The 24171-nt window shown below is 43.7% G+C and overlaps 1 protein-coding gene across 2 annotated transcripts in view; it reads right to left on the bottom strand.

Annotated features, from left to right (window-relative positions):
• KCNQ5 (potassium voltage-gated channel subfamily Q member 5) overlaps nt 1-24171 on the bottom strand; it is a 587063-nt gene that overhangs the window by 75427 nt on the left and 487465 nt on the right. The window contains exons 7-9 of one of the 2 annotated variants that reach the window (XM_061131817.1): nt 23013-23108; nt 10611-10705; nt 6195-6221 (exon numbers count right to left, since the gene is read on the bottom strand). In XM_061131817.1, coding sequence (XP_060987800.1) covers nt 6195-6221; nt 10611-10705; nt 23013-23108 — 218 coding nt within the window. The remainder of the gene's footprint in view (nt 1-6194; nt 6222-10610; nt 10706-23012; nt 23109-24171) is intronic. The other variant, XM_061131818.1, reaches the window with a different exon arrangement.

Here is a 24171-nt window from a genome sequence, read left to right as displayed (position 1 = left end):
AAATTGTCCCTACAAAACATTTAATATTGTCTTTAAGAATTAACGGGAAATAGAAATAATATTATTTTCTGAATCTCAGTACTACTTAAGGCATGAGAGTTGATATAAATGAGTTCCGGTTACCCTTTCCCCTTTTGTCCTAAAGTATGTGAATATTTGCCACATCTAATGTTAAAATATTCTCTAGAATTATTTTGAAGTGAACGCAACACATTAAACACTAAATTAGAAAAAAAAAAAGATGTAATGTTTTCACTCTTTCTTCTGACATAATATGTCTTCTGACATAGTATGACTGTTAAGAATAATATCCTAATCCAGAACTTTTTAGCCAAGCAATATTTTCTTTTCCAAGTCAAAGATCTGTCCTTGTGTTTTCCTACAAAAAGTTTACTTTTATTAATTTTTGTAGTTCATTTCCCATTTGCAAATCAGCAGAGCACCTTGATGAACTTACTATTAAATGAGTTAGGTGACTGCTATTGAAAACACACATTGATTAAAAAATACTCTTCCCTAGTCCAGTGATGTTTTCATTATTTTTCAGCTTTTTTGTGATATCTATGAAGGTGATTTTTGAGAAAGGCTTGTGAGACAGTGTTCTTTTAGGAAGGTTGCCAAAGACTATCCCCAAGAAACAACAAGGAGGCCTCTCCTTGGAGAAAGTAACCAAAAGGTGACTGTGGTCATTGACGGTGTGCAGCCCCTGGTCCCTGGCCACAGGCTCTCTTAAGGCAGAAGGCATGTCTGCCCTGCAGGGATTCTTGTGCCCAGATGCTTGTGTTCCTCAAATGGCCAGCGTGCAATCGGCTCCTGGGGGATCCCTGCCAGGGACTGGGTGGCGTCACAGCATCCCCAAGGTAATCCTCTTGGACTCAGAATGCTGTAGTTAACATTACGCTTAATAAGGGCTTCCGCCCTTCACAGGATAAGCCTCCTGCAAATTCTCGCCCCTGGCACAATTAGGCAGCGCAGCGCAGCCAGCACAACCCAGTACGTGCACCGCTCAGCATCGTCCGCCGCCAGGAGGGGCCGCTCGGACCTGCCTGCTCATCCCCAGGGCGCAGGGGATCCAAGCAGGCAGCAGGCAGCGGGAGGAATACAAGCGGGCTGGAAACCTCATTCAGGAGTCCTCAGAAGAGTGAGTCTGAGCAGGGCTCAGTAGAGGGCGGGGTGACCTGGTCATGCACCTGAGGTTAGTTGGCATTCTCAGATCTCATGTCAGCAGCCGGGATGCTGGTACCTCTGCTTCCATGAGGTGTGTATTCTGAAGAGCTTCTGCTTATGACTACAGACCTGACTAGGAGTGAGGGGGAGACAGCAGCTCGTTACTAGGCGGTCGCAACCAGGAAAGGGCCCAGGGGCTTGTGGTCTTGAAAAACAAAGCCATTTGGCTTCCTCGTTGTTCATGTGTAAGTACATGGGCTATTTAAACACCAAGGACAAACTGTAAATTAATTGTGCTGCTCAAAATGGGTGCCATGTTCTTAATGGTTAAGTAGAAATAATTAGATTTTGAAACAGGCATTCCAAAGGATGGTAGTCTATGTCTTCACATCTGCTGCATACAAAAATAAGAATATAAATATTTTAGGGTATAGCAACCCTTGTAATAAGTAACAGTGCAACGTGGTATAAATGATTGAGGAATAAAATATTCTAGAACTATTAAAATCTTTATAGGAATCAATGAAGTAGATAACATTAATTGCTTTGAAATAGGGGCTTCCCTGATAGCTCAGCTGGTAAAGAATCCACCTTGAAATAAAAAAGTTCTTGGTTTGTATGAAACCTGAAGGTGTAAATATAAGGAATCAATTGTCAGATAGAACATGTTCGAAAAGATAAAAGAAAATATTCTAGGTTGCTAGTTTGTTAGAAAAAGAGCATTTTTCTTATATTAACTCTTACAATGTGCTTTTCAAAGACTAAATCCTTTCCTTCGATCAATAAATGCGAACAGAAAAAGAGACTATTTTGAAAAAAAAAAAAAACTGTTTTAGCAACAACCTAACCTTTTGCCAGTAAGGACGCAAGTTGACTGTGCCGAAAAAAGAAGTCTCATTTCCCTGAGTTTAGTTTAACAACTCATGCAGATCATTCACTGCACACAAAAGAAAGACATATAAATAATGGAAAATAAAGGCAGAAGAAATAGAAGTGCACGGTGTTTCCATCCGTGTTGTCGCATTCTCTCCTGAGAGTCACACTTCTCAGAACCTAATAAAGGCAACCGTGCAGGAACAGTTCGGGCAAAGCACCCTGTGGACCAGAGCACAGGATGTAATGTAATGAGAGTCTCGCTTATGCTTTAACTTTTAAGACACGCATCTTTATAACTGTCTGACAAGCACCTGTTAAAGCAACTTCACAGAGAGTCTACTAAGAAGTCTGGAGGGCTCTCTTAATGCCTCATGAACTGCATAAAGGCGGTTTAACTACAAAGCCGGCATACAGTCGCTGAGTGTTGATTAAGCAGACAGGGTTAGCAGAGGCAGGGAGATATACGGATAATCCCCAAGCCTCTGATGTATGATCTGTCCTTGCAGCAATAAAACCTTAACAGGTAGGAAGAAGTAAGAGCTTTCTCGTACCATGGTGATAGCTAACTCACAGCCTAGTCAGCTTGGTGGAGGCGGCAGAGAGGAAGGTGAGGATGCTGGATGCGTTTACAGGGACATTCTGTCCTTGCGAAGTGGCCATTTATACCCAAACAGAGAACTGCCCAGCTTATAAAACGAGTGGGAAAAGTTACTCAGTGGGATGATTAATTGGAATAAAATCAGTAGACACCATTCACCACCACACGTGGGATGAGAACTGTTTCAGTGGGAAGATGGAAAGGAAAAAGTAAACAACTGAACCATGCCCAAGAAGCAGCATTTTTGGCTTCAGAAGAGGAACAGGGCAGGGTCGGCTGAGATGGATGGTGATTCACACCTGACCTGGTACCATGGTCGCTCTTGTTCCGCTAAGCTAGGTTAGCAAGCTCTCCTGGAGGCTGACATGTTCTATTTTAAAGAAGCTTTTTGAATCGGTCACCATCTTGAGACTGGGTGCCTTTCCTTAGCCTGAGAGGCTGTGCATGAGTTTTTAGAAACCACAAGCTAACCTCCATGTAGGAAGCCAAAATCTTCTCACAAGAAGGTCCTGAAGCAGGGAACCCAGTTCCTCAGAGGTGTAGATGAGTGTGAAGAGAGAGGCCTGATCTACTGTCCTGGCCCCTCAGTGGGGGCAGTGCTGGCTGCTGGGTAGCCTCTCCTACATCTGGGTCCCTCCCAGGTCTTAGCATTTACAAAGAGGTCCCTCGAGGAAGCATTTAGGAGATTCCAGGCTCTGGAGGATAACAGGGCTGGCTGCAGTGTATCCATGCTCCCTTGTCTGAATCACAGTGGTACAGCTGAAGCCAAAGCGGTGCCATCAGCCGGTCTGAACGTGGGTCCAGCACTCGCCAGCCGTATTCTGGACTCAGAGCTGCTGCTTCTAAGGGAGACTCATCATCAGCATGCACTTCCTTTGTGCACACTTGCTCAAGGGAGGGCAGATTTGTTACTTCCTGGGCTGGTGCTACTGATGTTACAACAGTCTGTCTGCATGTGCCATGAACACATCACTGCCCTGGGGGTCACAGCGGGGGAATCAAAGGTCACATTAAAGTGGGACTGAAGCTTATTTCCTGCAGATGACTGGAATGTTAAGTTTTCCTTTTCTCTCTTTTTATATTCCTCCTCTTGACCTCTCTTGTCGGTCTCTTCTCTCTCTTCACGTAAAGTACTAGAGGTCAGCGGTATTTTATTATGCCACCCAAGAAGTGTTTATCGAGCACATTCCCTGTCATAGCTTCACACGTGGTGACATGATGTGTGGACTGGCGAACAGGAAACCCCAGTGTGTGCCGGTGAAGCGTGAAGTGAGACGTGTACCACACAGCAACATATGGTGTGTTCACGGTGGTTTTTGCCAAATGTTCAAAGACTGCGGAGAAGCTAGATGTCTCCGTGTGATTCTCTGAGCCAGCAGCGTGGCTCAGTTGAAGTCTGTTTTTTTGTTGCCTAGTCATTAAGTCATGTCCGACTTTTTGTGACCCTATGGACTGTAGCCTGCCTGGCTTCTCTGTCCATGGGGATTCTCTGGGCAAGAATACTGGAGTGGGTTGCCATTTCCTCCTCCAGGGGATCTTCCTGATCCAGGGATCAAACCTACATCTCCTGTGTCTCCTGCATTGCAGATGGATTCTTTACCGCTGAGCCACCAGGGAAGCCCCAAGTACAAGTCTACAGGGGGTAGGTAATCGCTGACAGACTCAGCCCCAACCATGCAGAATAGATCTTAACACTTTAGGTATATGAACATGGTATATGATGTTTAGGTAAACATAGTATAACGTTTTAGGTATATAAATAACATGAGCATCACGGCATTTAGAATGTTTGGTTGTAGTCTGGTCAGTTCATGTTTGGACAGTGGGACTGCAGTCTGTGCCCTCTGCCTTGGTGATTTTCGGAGAAGGGCAGTGTTGCTGTCAGACCAAGGTGGCCCCTCACTCATGGCTGTGCTGAAGCAAAACCGCCACAAGATTTACAAATGGCCCCTCTGGAGAACGAAAGCCAGACAGGCGACCTGATTTTCAGGTCATGCCTGCCAAAGAGGGTCTCTTCCCTGAGGACTTGGAGACGATAGGGTCCTTTTTTTTTCACACTGACAATAAATTGACAGGTTCCTCTTTGAGATAATCTGTAAATCGATGGCCCTCAAGACAAAGAAAACTTCGAATGTCACCCATGAGACCAAAACGGCTCACAGTGACTATGATTTATTTTGTTTGACTTGTCTCGAGTAGAATTTCCACCCAGGAGGAGAGTGGGGTTGCGTGGAGTCTACAAGAAGCAGGACGCGAGGGGCATAGCTGCTCAACCCAACTTATCCAGTGTCTAAAGCCCAGTTCTTCTCTTTGGGCACAAATACTTCTAAAGTGAAGAGCAACTCTTCGAGCCACTAAAACTTTCTGGAAATACCACCTGGAGAGCACCACCGCCTTCTGCTTTTACTCTGTATCAGCCACGTAAAAGAAGCGTCTCCAGTGCCAGAACCCATGGGGGCTTCCCTACCCTGACAAGTGGGTACATCCAATCACATCTACCTCTCATCATTAGCGAACGTGTCTATGCCGCTGTTTATAATTGTTTCAGGTGTTGAGATAATGCAGAAATGGATGACCCAGAGACTTATCACCTCTAGAGAACTCGCAACTTTGATTTCAGGAGTGAATAAATACATCATGATAAATATATAATGATCATTCATATAACAGCACAAAGCTAATGACACAATCCCCAGACCCCTGATGGCTCCCCACTCAGGGGCCAGCCCAGGGCAGGGGGGTGCCTGTGTTTCTTCCTTACTGGGATGGGTGGTCAAGACCAGAAAAGCCTTGCATCCCTCATGGGAAGGAATCCCAGGGTGTGGGACTTCCTGCTGGCTCTCCTCTGTCCCTCCTCACCCCATCTGGGCTGGGATCCATGTGCCTCTCTCCTTCTGGGTTCTGTTCCCAAGCCCAGATCCTTCTTGGCAGTCATGAACCCAGGTTAAAGCATGCTCTTTCCTCTGGGTCTAGCTTCCTGCTACTTAATCTGATAAAGCATTTCCTTCTAAGGCACAGAAGAATGATCGTACAGTGAGCTTCATTCGGTGACGTGTTCAGGAGGATTATCTTCTTCCTAACTAAAGGATTAGGGCGCCTGAGTTCTGAACGAGCTGGAGACATCACATAGAGCGTGTCCTTACCTCCTGAACACACTGTTCCTTCCCACCTCCTGCCCCAAACCACGCAATTTCTCACTCTAAAAGAAGGATCCTGGTGAAGGGAGTGGATCTTATCCTGTTTCATGGGATTTGAATACTCAGTCGGACTCTGGGAAAATAGCAGCAAGGAACAACCAAAGACCATAATTATTATTTTTCCCCAGAATGTCCCATGTTCTGCAGATTGTAAAAAGCATTGAGTGACCTAGGGAAAGACACTCCCAAGAGGGTGGAAAATCAATACAACAGCAACCTTTGCAGGCAATCTTGTGAAAGGTCACTTTTAATCACCTTGCATTTGTTGATCGATTTTTCTCACATGAGACACATTTAAAACATAGGTGAGGGATCAGATTTACCAACAAACACGTAGCAGAACAGAAATTACAAACCTGCTTGAAGCTTCCCCTTGCTCTTTCCTTCAGGTGCGTGCAGACAGAAGAAAAATGATGATACATGGTGAACACATTTACAGCACTTGATAATGACCAAACTGGGGAATCAAGTACCTTGATTAATCCTTTCTTTTCGAGCAAGAGCCACAGAAGCAAAACACTTCATCATAAATGTACCCAAATTTCTAACTTGTGTTTCTTTGTGACACAGACCCGAGATACTGCCCACATGTGACCGAAAGCTATAGAGTCTTCATCAGCCAAAGTCATCCAGGGTTTAGGAAAAAGTGGTTCTGACCTAATCATCGTCAGTAGAGGCTGTTCTGGTTACACTGAAGTTGGGGTCCCTGCAGTTCAGGCAGCCTTTGGGGCTATTTAATCTGCTTTAGTTCATGTGTACTATGGTTTTGTATGTTAATAACTTGTGGAGGTAGATTTTTTTTTTTTTTTTTTTTTTAATATGGATTCCTTGCAGGAAATTTAGCATATAGACAACCTAGCTTAGTGTTGGGTGGTCTAATAAACCGTTTTAGCAAATTCGGGTCTACCCAACATGGTGTAGGGTCCCTACTCTTTGTAAATGAGCTGTGTGTCCTTGGGCACATGGTTCACTTTCTTGTGGGTCTCAATTTTCTTATGCCTAAATGGAAGGCCTTGAAGTTGAAAATCTCTAAATTCTAACTCCCTAAGGTGCCACGTGGCCCTGGGGAGCTTGATGATCCACACAGCTTCGTAAACTATCTGACTCATTTCCCCAAATAGCACAGTTACCTGTGCTTCACCCCCCGCAGAGCCTTCACTCTCTTTGAGATGAAAATCAAGAAAAGTGTTCCTTTCCTAAATCTTTCTGTCATTAAAACAAAACTTTGCAACTACTAAGACCTCAAAAGTGCATGCGGCAGACGAACCGGATCAGAAAGGAGAGTGTCCAGAAGGTCTGAGAAGCATCTCTGCCCCTGCCCCCTCACAGCTGTTCCATCATCCTTCTCCCTGGGATAACAATGAGAGGTCAAGGCAGCCCATGGTTTCTCTCACTGGGAGGACAAGATCCTGGGCTTCGGTCTTTACTGATAACAAAGTCATTGTTGCTGCTCCTGCTGTTGATAATATACTCTCTCCCCTGACCAGCTATTTAAAATCATAGCCCCCAGTGCCCACCCCCCCCAATTCCTCTCCTACTTTACTTTTCTCTTTAGCTCTTAGCATCATCTACTCTATTATATATTTTGCTTATTTATTTTTGCTGTCTCTTCCCAGTATCTCTTGCATTTAGACTCCCTGAGCTCAGCCTGAGATTCTCCTGGTTTTCCTCCTCCACCGTTGCTGCATTCCCTATGCCCAGAGCAGCACTGTGACCCAGCAGGTGCTGTAGGGGAACAGAATGTGGCACCTCCAAATCTGGCACCCCAACGTGCCTCTGGCATGAGCATAAATTCAGGCTGATTATTATTTTCTTTATTTGTAATTTAAGGATAATGACAGTATTGTATTGGTTTCTGCCATAGGTCAGCACGGATCAGCCATAGGGATACATATATCCCTTCCCTCTGGAGCCTCAGGCTGATTGTTTTTTTTAAGAAATGGAAGTCTTAGGAAGTTTTTCTTGTTATCTCTCCCTTAACGACCTAAAAGAATTTAGATAAAGGGCCTGTTTCCCCAGAATAGGGCTGTTGCCAGAGGGGTCTGTGAGGACGATGGGCCGGGTGTGGTGGGACGCTCGGCAGGGCCTGAAGGTGACAGTGTCTCCATTAGAGTCCTGTCCACGTCCTGTCTTCCCTGCTAGTCCAACCAGCACTCCTTTACCAAGCAGTTTCTTCCCTGTCTCCGGGTAAACTGCCTTCCTCCCAAACCAGACCCAGCATCCTCCTTTGTCTTCAGCTGACGGTGGTGTTGAAGGAGAGGGTTTGGGCACTTTTGTCGAGTCACTCAGTTCTTCTGGGTCCCTCTCATGTGAACATATTGCTAAACTCTTGATTTTCTCCTGTTAATCTGTCTCATGTCAACTTAATTCTTAGACCATCTGGAAGGACCTAGAAAGGCAGAGGGAAATCCCTTCCTCCCTGACTGCGCTCATGTCTGCAGGAACCCATGAATGGGCGAATGAACTTTCCCTTCAGAGATTCTTAACCTGAAACACTCTAGGAAATTCCTGATGTGAGTAAGAAGTTTTGATCTGTTTCTTACTATATCACTCTGCAGTCAGTAAGCCAGTTAGTTACAAATGTAAAATTATCCCTCTAAGTCATTGTAAATTAGCCTCCTCACAAACCTACACATTTGATTAAAGTAGGATTGTTTCTAAAGCAAAGGTTCTGAACTTGTCTTCAGGGAGTTTGTAAATACATTAAAATTGAAGGCAAAATTTTGATTGTTAGGTGTTGAATATTTTCCTTGAGAAAGAGTCCATAATTAACCATCATGTTTTCAATGGTTTAACAAAAAACGACAATAACAGCAAGGATTAGGAACCATGCTGTTTGGGACAATAAACTATGAACTGAAGGCAGAGGAGCTTTGCAGTGGCTGTTGTCCTACTGGGCACACCCCTGTCATTCATAAATAAGGCTGAGACCCAGAGGCTCCCAGGGCGCAGGGAGACGTGCTGGTGGCCACAGTGGGCAGGATGAAGGCAGGTATGTGCGCAAATTTCTCCACTCCCACTAAAAACAGGGAAAATACTAGAAAAAAAGAAGTCATGGGAGTAAAACAACAGTTTATGCACTGCAAGAATTTGACTCATTATTGAATAGTTTTTCCAGGTTTCAGGATGGCTTTGAAACCAAAAACGGCAGGCAGTGGGAAGCCAAATAATCACACATAATAAAATAATAGCCCACACTCTCCTGTCACTCGAGAGTCTTCTTTTGTTTTGTTTTCTTTTTTCTTTTTTTTTCCCACTAGCCTACCTCTTACACGTTCCCCAGCAACCTTCCTAGAGATGAGACATACACTTTCTATACAATTCCCGTTTTTGATTCATATATACCCAAGGAACAGATGGCACACCAGTTATATTCCTTTTTTGTTTTAAAATACTAAAACTTTGAAAGAATCTAATACTGAATAAGGGGAATTTCACTGAATTTTGAGATCTGAATGAAAAGTGAATTCTATGCCTGCTGAGACTGCGCCCCCTCCAGCATCCTGGGTCAGTGCATCTCCATCACTGGTGTAGGCACAGGTGTGACCCTGACCTCCCCCGTAGGGTCAGAGGTGACCTTGGCCAGCTCTCATCATATACGTATGGATGTGAACCCCAGGCTCAGGGCAGGGCAGGAAAGCATTGTAACAGATCCCATGAGTTAACAACGGTCCCACAGATCTCCTGGGAGACAGTGGCTCCAGGGAACCAGCCGTGAGGGCTTCCCCAGCTGATTCTCCTGCCCTCTGCTAAGAAGAGTTTTCTAGGACCATCACAGTCATCGGCTGCCTCCAATCCCATGAGGCCCCTGGGATTAAGGCTTTAATGGGCTCTGAAAAGACAGAGCAGATGCTCAAATGCACTCTGAACAATCCAGGGACTGACCACTAGTCCAGGGGGTGACTCACAGCGAGCCCGTCTCTGACTTACCGGCTTTGCCAGTTTCACTGAGGATTTCTTTAATTAGATGGTGATTATGGTTTTGTGTGTCAGCTGAACCAGAGTCCAGGCTTCCGGGACTAGGGATTGTTTGGGAATTAAAGATCCTGTGGCAGCCCTCAGTATGTGTAGCATCTTCCCAGCCCCCTCCCTTCCAAACATAGAAGCGTTGCAACTCCCCAACCAGAGCTGAAGCATAGCCAGGTGACCTATTTGGTGGATATCATGTGAATGGAAGTAACATCTCTTTAAATTTTGAACACTAATACCAAATTGTACTGGAGTGCTGCCTTCCCCTCACTGTGCCCACCTCTTCTCGTGTTTTGCTATTGATGTCTGTTTGATCTGCAAGTGAAGCTCAACGCCTGTCCTGTGAGGTGTCCCTCAAGGAGAAATGACCTTGAGGGGCTTAAATGTGCAGACACAATGCTTCCCAAACAGCCTTTTGTTGGTCAGATGATGGGGGGTGTTTTAAGAGTCACTGGTTTTCTAGAACCACAGCACTTACTATAGGAATTCTGGTGGGCTTTATGAAATGAGATGTTAGAAAATAAGCATGAAACAGTACAAGTGAATCTTTATAAAGTTTAGATTCTTTTCATCTTTAAGCCCAATCTGTGGATGGTGAGCCATGATACTGAGTACACTCACTTTCACATCTGAGTTGTTACCAAACAGGTTTGAATCTCAAAAAACAACAGAGAATAAGACAATCCTCGAATCGACACGTGTATGTGTGTGGTTGCGGTTCTGTGTGTGGTTGTGTGCGTGTGGCTTGTTTTACAAACTTAAGGAGACTCAGCTACAGTGCCGACTGTCACACTGACACCTACTTGGTGGGGCTGCAGGTGTGCAAGGCCTTCAGGTGCGGCTTCCAAGTTGCAACGGAGACAGATTTCTCATCAGCTGCGTAACTACGCCAAACGCACTGCACACGGCACACGTGGGGACATAAGAAAGAAAAACAAAAGAGAGAAGGGGAGAGAATGCAGTGAGGAGGAGATAAGCAAATTCATACAGATGAAGCATCTTTTCCTTGTCATGTTCGGCCCCGATAAACACCTGAGTTGAAGAAAACTCTGGCATTTTCGGCTGTCATACATACTCCATCACATCTGAAGAACTGCTTTTCAAAATAACTCATATCAAAAGTAAAAGCACTGCAAAGCCTAACACAGGAGTTTTGGGACTGGTTAGGGGGAGACATGAGAGGTGACCATGCCTCCTGGGAGCACATACTTCATCAACACTTGGGAGAGAAAGGAAATCCATAGTGCAATTAGTAAATTAATTAGTAAGCTAGCTGGTTAACTGATGACCACCAGGGCATGTTAGTGATATACTGAAATCCCTTGAGGTTGAACCACACAGTACTTCTAATGCTAACAATGAAGGCACTGTTAAACAAGGTGGGACAATGTATTCTCCGGAATATGACCAGAAAGCACATAAGGATTTAACGTTGGCATCTAAGAACACGCTCATAGCTCTTTGACGTAAAACACAGGCTTGGTCTACTTCTCATAATTACACCCCATACATGTGATACAAAGTATTTTCATGTAACTCTCACAAATTGGAGTCTGCGTTAAGACCCTTATTTTGTAAATGAGAAAATAAAGGCTCAGATAAATTAAGAAGTTAACACAAGGTTGGCAGAGGTGAGATGTCATCTCAGGTTGCCCGGCTCTTGTTCTTAGCATCTCTCCCTGGTCCTTGCTGCCTGCTTGGTGACTGCTGTTGGAAGCTTCCCTCTGAACTGTCTATCAGAGAGATCGCCTGAACTTACTTTCCACAGAGATTTTTGTGAATTTCTTCCTTTGCCATAAGTCTGCAAACATCTCTAGGGACCAAGTGTTTACTCTACTCTCCAGAGAGGAAATTTTTTTAAGTCATAAATCAAAACATTCTATTTTGTGTGGCAAATTCGTATAAACAGGTCACAATCCTTCTGTCTGACCCTCATTCATGATTTTGAAACCTACAATGAAGAAACCAGTGATCTAATAATATTCCTTTCCATGAGATGATCATTGAATAAATGTGTGCAGAAAAAAAGACTTAAAGTTGATATAACTAATTTGGAAAACTTTGGCCATATTTATTAAAGCTGAAGTATAAATATCTTATAGTACAGCTACTCACTCTTACATCTATATTTAACAGAAATGTTTATAAGTTCATCAAAAGAGGTACACTATAATGTTGAAAATGGCACTATTTATTTTTAACCTTAATATTAATTTTCCTGTTTATTTATTTATTGAAGCAAATGGCAAATAGATGGGGAAACAATGGAAACAGTGGCTGACTATTTTTTTGGGCTCCAAAATCACTGCAGATGGTGATTGCAGTCATGAAATTAAAAGATGCTTAACTCCTTGGAAGGAAAGTTATGACCAACCTAGATAGCATATTAAAAAGCAGGGACATTACTTTGTCAACAAAGGTCTGTCAAGTCAAGGCTATGGTTTTTCCAGTAGTCATGTATGGATGTGAGATTTGGACTATAAAGAAAGCCGAGTGCAGAAGAATTGATGCTTTTGAACTGTGGTGTTGGAGAAGACTCTTGAGAGTCCCTTGGACTGCAAGGAGATCAAACCAGTCCATCCTAAAGGAGATCAGTCCTGGGTGTTCATTGGAAGGACTGATGCTGAAGCTGAAACTCCACTACTTTGGCCACCTCATGCGAAGAGTTGACTCATTGGAAAAGACCCTGATGCTGGGAGGGATTGGGGGCAGGAGGAGAAGGGCACGACAGAGGATGAGGTGGCTGGATGGCATCACCGACTCAATGGACATGAGTTTGAGTAAACTCCGGGAGTTGGTGATGGACAGGGAGGCCTGGCATGCTGCGATTCATGGGGTCGCAAAGAGTCAGACACGACCGAGCCACCACACCGAACTGAAGTTGGTGCACAATATACAGGTATACAATATAGTGATTCACAATTTTTAAAGGTTTATATTTCATTTATAGTTATAACATATTGGCTTGGAGTTCCCTGGTGGCACAGTGGATAGGAATCTGCCTGCTGATGCAGAGGACACAGGTTAGATCCCTGGTCCAGGAAGATTCCATGGAGCGACTAAGCCATGTGCTGCAGCTTCTGAGCCTGTACTTTAGAATCCGTGAGCTGTAACTACAGAGACTTTGTGCTGCAACTACTGAAGCCTGGATGGCCAGAGCCTGTGCTCTGCAACAAGAGAAGCCCCCGGCAATGAGAAGCCACACGCCACAGCAAGGAGTATCCCCTGCTCACTGAAACTGTACAAAGTTGGCGCAAAGCAAGGAGGACCCAGCGAATCCCAAAGTGAATGAGTAAACAAATAAATAAAATTATAAAAAAATAAACTATTGGCTGTATTCCCATGTTACACAACGCAGCCTTGTAGCCTATTTATTTTATACATAATAGTTTGTATCTCTTAATCCCCTATCCTTATCTTGCCCCTCCCCTCTCCACTGGTAGCCACTATTAATATGCTGTTCTCTCTACCTGTGAGTCCAACCAGCTCTAGCCCTTTTAAAAAAACTGAAGTAGAGTTGATTTACACCGTTGTGTTAGGTATCACAAAGTAATTCTGTTATATGCATATCTAGTTATTTTCAGATTCTTTTCCCATACAGGTTATTACAGAGTATTGTGTGTAGTTTCTTGTGCTATACAGTAGGTCTTTATTCATCTATTTTATATATAGTATTGTGCATATGTTAATCCTTTCCCCTTTGGTAATCATAGATTTGTTTTCTATGTCTAAACAGTGTATGTGCATGCTAAGTCACTTTAGTCGTGTCCAACTCTTTGTGACTCTATGGACTGCAGCAGACTAGGCTCCTCTGTCCACAGGATTCTCCAGGCAACAATATTGGAGTTGCCATGCCCTTCTCCAGGGGATCTTCTGGACCCAGGGATAGAACCCGCGTCTCTTATCTCTCCTGCATTGTCAGGTGGGTTGTTTACCACTGGCGCCACCTGGGAAGCCTTCCTAATAAACCAAAGTCAGGAATGTTTAAGCAGCTGTCAGGACAAGGAGCAGGTGGGCTGTGGTATGCTAACACAGTGGGGCATCACACAGGAGCCGTCCACTATAACTATGCCCAACAATGTGGATGAACTTTGCATGAGCACTGTTGAGAGAAACAAGACACAGAAGAGGACACATTGCGTGATTCTCCTTCCCACAGCACAAAGCAGGGGAGCTGGTCCTTGCTGTTGGCAGGCAGTGCAGAGCTCCCCTGGGGGAGGGGGGCCCTGGGCCCCTGGGGTGCTGGCCTGGGCTGCTCTTCCGCCGGTTGCTGGAGGCATGCAGTGCAGTTTTCTAGGAGCTGTGCTGCATCCCTCAAGCACCTTATACTTCAATAAGATGTTCCAGAGTGATATAAAAAAGTGGGGAAATATATAGGAGGACCTGAGGGTTCTTATGTTATTGAGGAAGGCTTAAATAAGTGACGCTGCTTCCTTGCCCAGAGCCTTCCTCACACAGCTCATGTTGATAAAACCTACAAATCTCTCAAGACTTATGCTACGCATCTTGGCATCTTACAGAGAACAAAGCAATTATTATATCATCTTGAAACATTAATTTTGGCAAATACTGTACAAACACAATCTACAAGTGATAGTGAGTAATCAGTAAAGACACATGGTTTTATTACTGTAGCCGAAGAATTGATGCTTTACAACTGTGATGTTAGAGAAGACTCTTGAGAGTCCCTTGGACTGCAAGGAGACCAAGCTCATCAATCCTCAAGGAAATCAACCCATGGAAGGACTGATGCTGAAGCTGAAGCTCCAATATTTTGGCCACCTGATACAAAGAGCCAAATCATTGGAAAAGACCCTGATGCTGGAAAAGATTTGAGACAGGAGGAGAAGGGGGTGACAGAGAATGAGATGGTTGGATGGCATCACCGACTTGATGGACATGAATTTGAGCACATTCTGGGAGCTAGTGAAGGGAAGCCTGGTGTGCTGCAGTCCATGGGGTCACAAAGAGCTGGATACAATTGAGCGAGTGAACAACAGCTTCTACAGTGAAGGCCAGAGGGCCCATCCCCACCCATGTGGCTTCAATAAGACAACTTTCATGGAAGGAGTCGGATGTATGTGAACTCAGATACTTTGGAAGCAGGACTCCTGTAGAAGTAAGAAGTACACAGCAGGTCTGAGCATTATTAGATAAAAGTGAAAAAAAAAAATCTGAAATAACAGCATAACAACAACAACAACAAAAAAAATGGGACCAAGACATTACCTGCCACTCTAAGAAAATTGAACATTTTCTTAACAATGAGATCTGGCTTCTTATTCTTTTTCTATCAAATTTATCTCAACAGCTAAGCTCTATTCCCTCCATTATGCTTCTCCTAAAAATACCTTGTAATGGGAGAGCAGGGAAGCCAGTGGCCCCTGCCTCAGGGCCGATGCTAGTTAGCAGTCAACGTGGCAGGGAGCGAGTCTATTATTCTCACCCTCCAATACCTCTGTTCTGTCCTCAGCTCTTCCTCAGCTAATCTCTTCTTGAAGCTGAACCCAAGGCCACAGCCATGTGATCCAGGAGTCAGTGCTCCTCTCTTCAAGGCTAAAATGACACCGTCCTTAGCAAGAAATTGCCCTGAGGGACTTAATTTATAAGGCACATGCACTCCCAAGGATGAGTCAGCAAGAAGCAAAATGAAAGCCAGGTTCACCATTTACCATGCAACCTGGTGCTCGAGGCAGCCAAACAAGTTCAAACTCTGGCCTCTAATGACAGCACCGTGTCAGTATAATTATGCTTTAGGGAGGATTTAGTAGTCTGTGCTGTCTGGAGTATTGTAGCAATGGCACATTTGATTCTTTCTGGAAATCTTAATTTTGGCTGATGATCCAAAGGTATAACTAACATGAAATAAATTTTTCAAGGTACAGAATTTAAGAAGCTGGAGAACAAAAATATTTAGGGTAAACACCAGTCATCTCTTTTTTTCCAATTCACTTCTCATTCATTTTTGTTCTTTAATGGCAAACCCTTCAATTTTTATAGCTTTTGCTTTTAATTTTAAGAATCCTTATTTTAGGGATTGCTCTCGTATCTCTTTGAGGTTTTTAATTTTCTTACCATAGAAGATAATGACATAGCCATGTACACACGTGCCCCTGCTCTCATCCTACTGACAATTTTTAGTTAATTTTGGTTAACTTTCAGTTAACTTTAGTTAAGTGTTTCGTTAACACTACCTAAAGCTTGCATTACTTTGACCACATAACTACGGTTCCTAGCTCAGCAATGTGATGTACCATTGACTACTATTTTCTTTCCCGTATAATTAATTTTGGCTTTTTGTAGAGTTAGTATTACCCTATTTTAATTTATTGATTTGCCTTTATGTACCTTTGAGGAAAACATTCCTAAACTCTGCAACAGAACTCTAAAATTCTACTCATTAGCCATGTTGAGAAAGCTGTGAGTCCACTGTGTCTCCCTGACGACTTCTCTCCAGGCCCGCCCTCTGCTCTCTGGCCTGGCAGCTCTCCTCCCTATGTGGGGTCTCTTGTTCCCTGGATCCCATGTCTCCTTCTTCTTGATTCATCTCCTTGTTTTGGAGGATCAATTCAAGCAGCTTCTCCTTCTTCTTTTCGGACTTCAGCTGTACTGAGGTATAACTGACATAAAGTTGTGAGATCTTCAAAGTTTACATCATGACGGTTTAATATATGTATACATTTTGAAAGGATCTCCTTCATCTAGACAATTAACACATCCATCACCTCACATACTTGTCTTTTTTTTTTTTGGTGTGGAACATTTAAGTTCTACAAGCGTAGCAAATTTCAGTTATACAACATGGTTATCAATGACAGTCCCCATGTTTCACATTAGATCCTGAGAACTTATTCATTCTTATAGTTGAAAGCTTGTACCCTTTTATCCTATTTCCCCACCTTCCAGCTCCTGGCAATCACTTTTTGGTCTGTTTCTAGATTGACATTTAAAAAAAATTCTGGATTCTACATATAAGTGAGACCATGCAGTATCTGTCTTTTTGTCTAGCTCTTTTGCTTTGTATAATAACAAGGTCCATCTGTGTTGTTGCAACATATATACATATATATGTATGTATATACACTGCAAAGAAAACCAGTATGGAGGTTCCTCAGAAAATTAAAAACAGAACCACTATATGATTCAGCAATCCCACTTACAGCTGTATAGCCAATTGGAGACATGGAAACAATCCAAGTGGCCATCAACAGATGAATGGATAAAGAAGATGTAAAATATACACATTGACTTCTTGAGTAAGGGTAAATGGTAGGTAAAATGTTGGGATTTTGCATATCTGAAAACGTCTGTATGTGACTGTCACACTCCATGAATATTATGGCTGGATAAAAAATTCTAGATTGGAAATAATTTTTCTCCACAATTTTCAAACTATTGTTCCACTGTCTTCTAATTTTAAGGTTACTAATGAGAAACCCATGAAATCTAGATTCAGGACCCTTTGGGTATGTTCTGCTCAGAAAGCATTTAGGATTCACTTTCTTGCAAGAGTTCTCATATTTCACAAGGGTATCCTGTGGTGCTTTTTGCTATCAGTGCTGGGCCCTTGCGGGGTGTGGGGGGGATCTTTTACTGTGGCCACGCCTGTCCTTCAGTTCTGGAGAAACAGAATACGATATTTCTTTGACAAAATGTTACCTTCAGTTTCCCTGGACTCTTTTTGAGGTACTTATGTTGGCTGAATATTTGATCTTCTGGAATTGTGTTCCAAATTTCCTACTTTTTTGTTTCTTTTTTCATCTCTGTCTTCTTATTCTACTTTTGGTGAGATTTTCAGTTTTATCTCCTTTTCTGTTTTCTTCTTTTTCTGAAGTCATGTTTTTCATATCTAGGATGATTTTCTTTTTTCAGCATCTGTCCTTATTTATGACTGAAGCATTACAAAAGATGTACAAGCTCTGTGTCAGTGGTCTGAGTTTACTTTAGGGGCCTCACTTTAGGGTAATGGGATAAAGGCTCAATTCTTTCATGGGAGGAAGCCAACGTTTCAACATATGGTTTGCTTTTCTTTGGGGCCAACTCATTTCTCCAGAACAGCATCTTTTTTTGTTATATATATAATTGCAATTCTTTTCTGAAAGTATTTTATTTATTTCTTAACTGTGCTGGGTCTTTATCTCTGCACAGGCTTTTCCTAGTTGTGGTGATGGGGAACCACTCGCTGGCAGAGGAGTGGAAGTGCAGAGCTTCTCACTGTGGTGGCTTCTGTGGCCTAGCACAGGCTCCAGGGCACGTGAGCGTCAGCTGCCGCGGCACAGGGGCACATCTGCTCCACAGCACGCAGGGTCTTCCCAGGCCAGGAACAGTACTGGTGTTCCCTGCACCGCAAGGGAACCCGTTCTCAACCACTAGACCCCCAGAGAAACCCCAGAACAGCATCTTCTCATCTCTTCCCTCAGGAAAATAAGGTCCCCTGTCAGCCTTCATCTCACAAGTTTATTTCATCCACCTGTTTCTGTTTTCTACAAAGTACCTTGGCTCCACCCTGAACTGGTGCAAAGGAAACTAACTCCTCACATGCAACTTCTGAAGGACCTTGAAATACTAATCCTCAGGCTTTAGGGACGTATCCATGGGGCACTGGATAAGTCCAGCGCACTGGATTCAGATTCCAACACCAAGGACTTGAGCCCTCCCTCTTTCTAGGCCTGTCCTGGGGATCAAGTGACAGAATGGAGTAGAAACACACCTCACAGCAAGAGGCACGTCACAAGTCTCAGACATTATTAACACAAGTGGTGACGTTGGGCAGGTATTCTAAACATCATTGGTAGTTGCTTTCTTTTCCCGGGCAGGTCTACTTGAAAGGAAAATATAACTTAAGTGAATCATGCAAAGATATTGATACAACTAAATTTGTTGCAATCTGCCAAAGTTTTAAACTTTTCTATACAACCCTGAAATGCTGTTAATTTAGTTGCCTTGCGCCCGACTGACAGAGCATTCTGGGCCTCTCCAGGGCCCTGCACACAGACAGCAACTCTGGCCCCAAACAGATGAGACTCGTCTTGGTCTTGATGCTTTGTGTGGTCAGCAAACCAGGCAGGTTAATTGGGTGAGAAAATGGATGGATCAGCAAGTGAAGCTTGCTTTTTAATCTAAAGCATCCTTCAAATAAATTCCTATAATCTATAATCAAAACATAAAGCCCTGACTTCTGACTAGGGGTTACAGCAAGGAAAAACAATGAACATATTTAATAATTTTAGTATTGTTTTTGAATATAATAAATTAATTCAAACTGAATTTAGAAAAGGCAGAGGAATCAGAGATCAAATTGCCAACATCCCTTGGATCATCAAAAAAGAAAAACTTGCTTTACTGACTATGCCAAAGCCTTTGACTGTGTGGATCACAATAAACTGTGGAAAACTCTTCAAGAGATGGGAATACCAGTCCACCTCACCTGCCTCCTGAGAAATCTGTATGCAGGTCAAGAAGCAACAGTTAGAACTGGACATGGAACAACAGACTGGTTCCAAATTGGGAAAGGAGTATGTCAAGGCTGCATATTGTCACCCTGCTTATTTAACTTATATGCAGAATACATCATGTGGAATGTCAGGCTGGAAGAAGCACAAGCTGGAATCAAGATTGCCAGGAGAAATATCAATAACTTCAGATATGCAGATGACAACACCCTTATGGTAGAAAGCGAAGAGGAACTGAAGAGCCTCTTGATGAAAGAGGAGAGTGAAAAAGCTGGCTTAAAACTCAACATTTAGAAAACTAAGATCATGGCATCTAGCCCCATCACTTCACGGCAAATAGATGGGGAAACAATGGAAACAGTGACGGACTTCATTTTCTTGGGCTCCAAAATCACCATAGATGGTGACTGTGACCATGAAGTTAAAAGATGCTTGCTCCTTGGAAGAGAAGCTATGACCAACCTAGACAGCATATTAAGAAACAGAAACATTACTTTGCTGACAAAGGTCAATCTAGTCAAAGCTTTGGTTTTTCCAGTGGTCATGTATGGATGTAAGAGTTGGACTATAAAGAAAGCTGGGTGCTGAAGAATTGATGCTTTTGAACTGTGGTATTGGAGAAGACTCTTGAGAGCAAGGAGATCCAACCAGTCCATCCTAAAGGAAATCAGTCCTGAATATTCATTGGAATGACTGATGCTGAAGCTGAAGCTACAATATTTTGGCCACCTGATGCAAAGAACTGACTCATTGGAAAAGACCCTGATGCTGGAAAAGATTGAAGGCAGGAGGAGAAGGGGGTGACAGAGGATGAGATGGTTGGATGGCATCACCGACTCAATGGACATGAGTTTAAGTAAGCTCCAGGAGTTGGTGATGGACAGGGAAGCCTGGTATACTGCAGTCCATGGGGTCTCAAAGAGTTTGACATGGCTGAGTGACTGAACTGAACTGAATAAATTAATTAATTACACTTGGATTGAATAAATAAATTAATTACATTTGGACAGGGCAACAGTTGCTTTTTAAATTGGTAGAATCAACTTTGATTGATGAAACTATGATTAGGTTTAAAGGTATTCTTCAACACTTAGAGCTTTTCATTTTAAATTCTTTTTTGTTTAGAATACCATATAGAACTTTAAGTAAAAAAAAAAAAAGATTTTACTCCACTGTTGCCCATCTTGGTACAAGTTCCATTATTGATCACAATATGTTATCTTACCCTGTTCCATAAAATAAAAATCTAAATCTTTAAGTAAGCTTTGCAATCAGCCTTGTTGCTTTCTACGGGTGACTTCAGAGAGTGTTTTGGCCTAGCTCTGTATGGCTGTTGGCATAGAAGTGCCTCTGGCCCAGAGATTTCTTGCAGGAAATCTAATCTGTTCTCAAGTTCAATTGGAAATTTTTTTTTCACAATTTATTAGCTAATAATAATGAGTTAGAGCAGAAATTCCCTCCTGTTATTCTCTGTGTCTGTCTCATGCAGTGCGATAGCCAGCATCTGGCTAGTGAGCACCTGAGACGTGGTTGGTTCCATCCAGGATCTGAACTTCTAATGTAAGCAGCCACCTGCAGCCACTGGCAAATGTGTTGGGGCAGAGCTGTCAGCTCTGTCATCACAAGGGATCCGAGCCTCAGAAATCCAGCAGGGGCCTCGTTTTCCAACAGGACAGTGGATAGCCTAAGATGTTTTTTGACAAGAGTTCCCTTTTATATCCACAAATATCAAGGATCTGTACACAGAAGTGGTTGTACTTTGAGCACACATTGATTGAGAAAATATACAAAATAAAAAAAGCGAATAAAACAATATCTTTTTTGGGTCTTCAGTAAATTTGATCATTATTCATGCCAGCGACATGGCTGTGCTTCTGAGATCAGGTGTGTGTGAAGTGTGTTTTCTGTTCCCCAGGTGGACAGGGCTTGTGCTCAAATGGATTCGAGGAACCCAGGGAGTAACTCTGCGCTCAAAGGCTAGAAAGCATCCTTCTAGAACTGAAAGATGTATACATTAAAGAGGAATTGAAAGAGAAAAACAGCAAGGAGAAAACTGCATTAGATGTGGGGACACCTTGTAGTCAGTTAAGCTCCACAGGGTGGGGGTGTTTTCTGTGCTCTGGGGTGCGGACGCTCTCCTTCATCACCCCTCATCATTTGGCCTCAGATCTTAAACTCCGGCTATTCAGGGATCTTTCCTTCAGGAAAACAGAGTTTATCTTTGGAGCCCCTTTAAAACCTGGAAAGTTAAAAACTAGAGCCCCTCAGTGGTTCGCATTGGGCGTCAGGGAACAGCTTTGTTTAAACACTGACACCCTCCTGTGGCCGCAGAAACAGATGGACCCCCTTCCTGAGGTTGCTGAGCCCCTCCTCCCCTCAGCCCAGTTCTGCAGGAGGTGCCAGCGTCACAAGCCACAAGCAAAGGCTGCAGGAAGGCTGCTGTGTCCTGGCCGCTGCCCGCCTCCCTCTCCCGAAACCCACAGCGTAAGTGAGAACGTGCTTGTTCCTGTTGCAGAAACCGCAGCCACCGCCCCAGAGCCTCTGGTTCTGCAGCTCTGGGTCGTCTGCCGCCTGGCAGGGAGGATATTACATAATCATCTCTGCTGTAATTAAATATGAACTCCACAGCATGGATCCAGAGGAAAACATATTTGTGATTTTTAACCTGTTTTCCAGGGTGGTTCTGCTCCCCAGAGACATGGAGGACAAAAGAAAAGCATTCCTTTACTGACGAAGCAAACCCCGAGTTATTGAAAAGAAGCTTAAATGCTGAACCTATACATTATGAGTTAGCTTCAAGTAATGTGCTCAAGAGCTTCCCTTGTGGCTCAGCTGATAAAGAATCTGCCTGCAATGTGGGAGATCTGGGTTCGATCCCTGGGTTGGGAAGATCCCCTGGAGAAGGGAAAGGCTGCCCACTCCAGTATTCTGGCCTGGAGAATTCCATGGACTAAGTCCATGGGGTCACAAAGAGATGGACAAGACTGAGCAACTTTCACTTTTCAATGTGCTCAAGCACTGATGGACTCCATAACACCAGTTCTTAAAATAAGTATTTCTAGATATTGCTCTAGACGGCATTAAAAGTGATCCCCCAAGTACTAAACCTTGACGTTCTGAATAAATGTGTTGTTCTTCAGAACTGCCACATACACCTGGCCGCAGAAGGTAACTGCAGTGCAGGTTTTTTGCTCCATCCTGAATGATCAATGGTGTTTCACCAAGTAGTTAATGAAACCAGGCCATTCCAGGAGCAGCACGGCCTCGCTAACACCTGGGTGGCCTTGCTTGTTGTTGTTCCTGTGTAGTTGCTAAGTCGTGTCCAACTCTTTGTGACCCCCATGGACTGTAGCCTGCCAGGCTCCTCTGTCTATGGGATTCTCCAGGCAAGGATACTGGAGTGGGTTGCTATTTCCTTCTCCAGGGGATCTTCCCAACCCAGGTCTCGAAGCTGGGTCTCCTGCATTCGCAGACAGGTTCTTTACCACTGAGCCACCGTGGAAGCCCCTGTGGCCTTGCTGGCATGATTAATGAATGCAAACAAAGCACGGACCGTTGACTGAAAATAGGTATTACTTTTTCTGTTTGGGAGTGGGGAGCCCATGAACCAATCTGAGACTGTGCAATAAGTTCTAGCTTCATGTTTAAAAACAAAACCAAAGGGTAGCTCTTGCAAGTGAGGCCACAGAGAGACTGGTTCCCGACCCAGCACCCCTGCAGGGAGGACTGTGCTCCTGGTGCACTGACATTTACCTGAATGAGGTTGGCAGCTGGGTTCCGTCTTTTCTCAAAGTGTTTCTGGCGGTGCTGTTCTTGTACTTTTAATGCAAAACCTGAGCCAAGAATGCCCTGTGACAAAATACAGAAATTGTGCTTAAAAAAATTTCCCCCCAAAAGCATCATTAAATAAGACAAATATTAAAAAAAACACAACCCTTTAAATAGAGTCTGAGAAAAGACAAACAGTATGCAACCTATCCATCATCTATTTAGTAAACAAACATGATTTCCTCTATTATTATGCCACTGGCCAATGGCAAGTGGTTGGACAAGAAACAGGATGACGTCTGTCCTTCAGGAAATCACCAGGTGCTGCCCTCCAGTCTCTTAGGGTGTAGGAGGAGGCCCCACAATTCCAAATAAAAAAATACTTTTGCGTGGCCCTCTCTATGGCGTTTCTTTACACCTAAGTTAGAGAAAACAGGCCTATCCAGTGACAGATGAGGGGGATTTAAAATCTGGAGCTGTTACTGTCTCGTGGATGTGGACTAGGGAGCTATTTTAGCACGTTGATGGCAACGACTACAGTTTATACTTTCCGTTCATGAAAGGGTGGGGGAATGATCTTATTAAATTTTCAGATCTGTTCATGATGCTATAATCCCACACCTACCAAAGGAAAGCAAGTGGGGAAGGACAGTTATTTAGATGAGACCCACAGACACTCAGGTTTGGAGATGTTTCCATTTTGCCTATTTGTCCAGCAAAGATGAGAGCACGGGTCAATGCAAAGCACATACTTATTCTCCAGAGTCTTTATTTTTTAAAGTGAATTATTTCACCCATTCATTAGTTTTTGTTTGTGCTGGGTCTTCATTACTGTGAGGGCTTTCCCTAGCTGTGGCAAGTGGGGGCTACTATCTAGTTGCGTTCTTGGTCTTCTCATTGCAGGTTCCTCTTGTGGAGCCTGGGCTCCAGGCACGTGGGCTTCAGTAGTTGCAGCTCTTGGGCTCGAGAGCACTGGCTCAGTAGCTGTGGCACACGGGCTTAGTTGCTCCTTGGCACGTGGGATCTTCCCAGATCAGGGATTGAACCCCTGTCTCCTGCACTGGCAGGCAGATTCTTCACCACCAAGCCACCAGGGAAGCCCCTCTCCTGGGTCTTAATCCTCAGAGTCTTAACACTCAGAGCA

The sequence above is a fragment of the Dama dama genome, chromosome 28 (genome assembly GCF_033118175.1).
Source record: "Dama dama isolate Ldn47 chromosome 28, ASM3311817v1, whole genome shotgun sequence".
Classification (NCBI taxonomy): Eukaryota; Metazoa; Chordata; class Mammalia; order Artiodactyla; family Cervidae; genus Dama; species Dama dama.
This window is presented reverse-complemented; position numbering and strand designations above follow the sequence as displayed.